This window comes from Berghia stephanieae, chromosome 12 (assembly GCF_034508935.2).
Source record: "Berghia stephanieae isolate SIO BIC M18660-M18661 chromosome 12, UCSD_Bste_1.3, whole genome shotgun sequence".
Lineage (NCBI taxonomy): Eukaryota > Metazoa > Mollusca > Gastropoda > Nudibranchia > Aeolidiidae > Berghia > Berghia stephanieae.
Window position 1 is genome coordinate 19,839,374 of NC_088371.1, and position 3,904 is coordinate 19,843,277.

General features: G+C 37.7%; 1 protein-coding gene across 1 annotated transcript in view; it reads right to left on the reverse strand.

The window, feature by feature from the left end:
* The window catches only part of LOC144957461 (uncharacterized), a 12,806-nt gene extending 9,112 nt beyond the window's left edge, over window positions 1–3,694 (reverse strand). The window contains exon 1 of the mRNA XM_078888740.1: window positions 3,483–3,694. Coding sequence (XP_078744866.1) covers window positions 3,483–3,563 — 81 coding nt within the window. The 5' untranslated portion in view covers window positions 3,564–3,694. The remainder of the gene's footprint in view (window positions 1–3,482) is intronic.
* Window positions 3,695–3,904: the final 210 nt, after the last annotated feature.

The following is a 3,904-nucleotide window of genomic DNA, read 5'->3' on the forward strand; positions in this document are numbered from 1 at the left end:
CAACAGACGCAACCAGCTCTCCCATCTTTAATCGATCGTGCAGATCTACCAACTCGCTTTGGTCAATATTTTAAAGAAAAAACGGATACCATCAGGAAGGAACTCTCGTCTGAATCGATCCCTACAACATTTGACAAGTTTCATGGTGATTCGTTAACACATTTTTCAAAGATTACTGAAGCTGACTTACGTGATTGCATTATGTCGTCTCCAACTAAAAGTTGTGATTTAGACCCCTTAAATACTGCCATTTTAAAAAAATGCATTGATGTAATTTTAACACCATTTACATGTATTGTTAATAATTCGTTGCAGTCAGGTGCTGTACCAGACATTTACAAAGTTGCTCATGTCAAACCCCTTTTGAAAAAACCTGATCTCGATAAAGAGAACTTAAAAAACTATCGCCCTGTCTTTAATCTTCCTTTTCTCTCTAAGATCTTAGAAAAGCTTGTTTTGAAACAATTACTGTCTCATCTTAAAAATAATTGTCTTGAAGAAAAATTTCAGTCTGCTTATAGGCAACATCATTCGACGGAAACCGCACTTGTTAGGGTTGTTAATGATCTCCTCTCTGTTATAGACAATGGTTCATGTTCTTTGCTGAATTTGCTTGACCTATCGTCTGCTTTTGATACTATTGATCACAATCTTCTTCTCAAACGTCTTGAAATTACTTATGGCGTGTCTGGTGCAGCGCTTGATTGGTTTAGGTCATATTTGTTTAATCGTAAACAGATTATTACGGTGGATGAATATAGATCGGAGGAAATCTTTCTTGATTGTGGGGTTCCCCAGGGTTCAGTACTTGGACCCGTTCTTTTTGTTTTGTAGTTGGCCCTCTGTCTAAAATCATCAGAAGTTTTGGTCTGTCTTACCATCAATACGCTGATGATACGCAATTGTACTGCGTTTCCAATATGAGAAATTTACAAGAAGTATCAGCCAATAGTAAAAATTGTATCCAAAGTGTTAAGAAATGGATGAATGAGAACAGACTGAAACTGAATGATGATAAGACGGAGGTGCTGTATGTGGGGAACAGGAAGTGGAAAAGTGAAACAGATTTGAAGTTGGGGGATGCCTCTATTCAAATTGTTGACAAAGTGAAAAACCTTGGCACATTCTTAGACTCTGGACTGTCGATGGAGCATCAGGTTAATAATTTGGTTAGATCTCTCTTTTTCCAACTAAAAAAGATTGCTTCCATTAGACGGTTCATATCTGAGGATGTGACCAAGCACCTGGTTGTGTCCCTCGTACTATCGAAATTGGATTATTGTAATGCTCTGTTGTTTGGCGTTTCGCAATACAATCTGAAACGTCTTCAGATTGTCCAAAACAGCGCTGCCAGACTAGTATTTATGAAGCGTAGGTGCGACTCTGCCGGACCTCTACTTCATGACCTGCATTGGCTGCCTGTTGAGAAAAGAATTAAATTCAAAGCTTGTGTTTTAGTGTATCGTTGTCTTGAAGGTACTGCCCCTTCCTACCTTTCAGAACTAATTGAAAGATATTCAAAACCCCGCCCCTTACGTTCGGCCAGTGATTCCACAAAACTAGTTGTCCCCCGAATTCGGAAAAATGCTGGAATGAGATCCTTTTCTCATTTCGGACCCTCTATTTGGAACGCCTTACCGCAGAGCATTCGTGAAAAAGAATCTTTGTCTATTTTTAAACGTTCGCTTAAAACATATTTGTTTCGATTTTAGTAGATGGTATGAGAAGCAAGATAGGTTTGGTTTGTGTTGTGTGTTGTGTTGTGTGTGTGTATGTGTGTGTGTGTGTGCTTGTGTGTGTGAATGAGTATGTTTCAGCCAAAGTAATTTGTAATTTAAGCGCTTAGAGTCTGGTGTCTCGGAGTTATAGCGCTATATAAGTTTTCAGTATTATTATTATTATTATTATTATAAGATTCCATTGTGGATGCTTTAATTGAGAATGAGCGAGTTTTGTTTATCAGATTTCAATGAATTTTATTCTCTAATAATTCCTTAACTTTGTTTTCTTCACATAATCATTTATTCCACCCACAGACAGCAGGCTCAAGTCTAGGCGCTACACGATTCGAAAGTGAAAAGAAACGTTTTAAGTCTTCTTTTGAAGACAGTGTGGGGATTTGTGCGTTATAATTAAATGCCATCCGTTGTTATTATTATTATGTTTTAAAATGTTGTAATTAATTCACACCGCTGTGTGAACATGGATTAACTTATTAGGACTAAGTTGCCTGGACACAAAGCTCTGATCGAATGTCAATAAAAAAATAATTAAAAAATTGGGCTTTATATAGCGCAATATCCACTAAATGTGCTCAAAGCGCTTTACAAGGGATCCCTGACCAACAGCAACATTTAACATATAGGACAAGGAGTAATTCTAATAGTATCTAATCATGATATGAAACCTGTTTTTACTTTTTAAGTCCTTCAGAGCCATTGTACCCATGGCGCCGGAGTTTTATCACGGTTTGTGTGCTATAGGGTGGAAAGGACAATCGAAATTGCTTGCTTTCCTTTTGATAGGACGCTAGTCTATCGCCACATACTTTACGCCAAATCTAACCCATTCACTGCTGGGTGGACAGGGGAGATCGATCTCGGTGTGAAGCGAATGCTCTACCTTCTGAGCTATCGGGACCCCCCACTACTTTAAAGCACTAACACCAAAAAAACAAAAACAAAAAAACAAAACAACAACAACCCCCCCCCCAAAAAAAAAAAAAACAAGAAAAACAAAACAAACAAACAAAAAAATAAACATCAACAAAAAAAAACCCCATTTAAAGCACAAATATTTTTTTCACGTTTCAGAACATAAATCCGCCCCCCCCCCCCAAAAAAAAAAACAAAAAAAAAAAACAACAAAACAAAACAAAACCAACTAGAGAATTTATATGGCACACTATTCACAAACCCGCTCAAACCGCTATGCAACAGGTCCCTAACCAACAGCAACACTTAACAAGTAAACATTCCCTTTATTCATCCCATATGGGGAATTTGTCTTTAGGGTCTTTGTCATGAATAACCCAGGCATCAGCCGCAGTGCAGTACCGCAAATTGAGCTAGGGCGAGTGATTTGCTCAAGGCTACACAACGATCCTGGTACCTTTCGGGTACGAAGCAAAGACCATACTGTTGAGCCACGAGACATGACGCTTGTTACTGTCTTACTGTTAAGCGAAATTACAATTTTTCGACAGAGAGAACGCTGCTAACGGACGGGTTCTCATTTTATACCTAAGAAGATAAGAAAAAAACAAACAAACAAATACATACAAAAAAAATAGAGCATTTATATAGAGCAATATCCACTAAATGTGCTCAAAGCGCTTTCCATTTTGAGCACGTTTAGTGGATATTGCGCTACTATATAAAAGCTCACGTATAAAATAATATAAAAAGTTTTGCTTTTTTCTTCTTCTTTTAAATAAACACAAACGAATAAAGAAAGGAAAAAAACAAACAAGTAAAACTCACCAAAATGCTGGAGGAAATCACAGAGAAACAGAAGACTGTGTTCAAGAGATAAACACACCTGTGATTGTGATTGTAATACATCCTATTGTGCTGGACCCTCTACGCTACTTGCGGTGGACTGTCTGTGTTGATGTGTTGAGTCTAGACTATAAATAGCACCTCAAATCAAACCAGGAAACAAACACGTCCTGTCAAAAAAAAAAACAAAACAAAGAACAACACACACACACAAAAACAAAAACAAAAACAAAAACTAAACAGAACCCTCCACCCCCCCCCCCCTTCCCAAAAAGAAAAACAACCAAAAAACAACAACAAATAAACAAATCAAACAAATAAACAAAAAAAAAAAAAAAAGAGAATAAAAAAAAAGCAAAATGCCCCCCCCCCCCCTTCTTCCTCCCCCAACCCCTTCCCTCCCC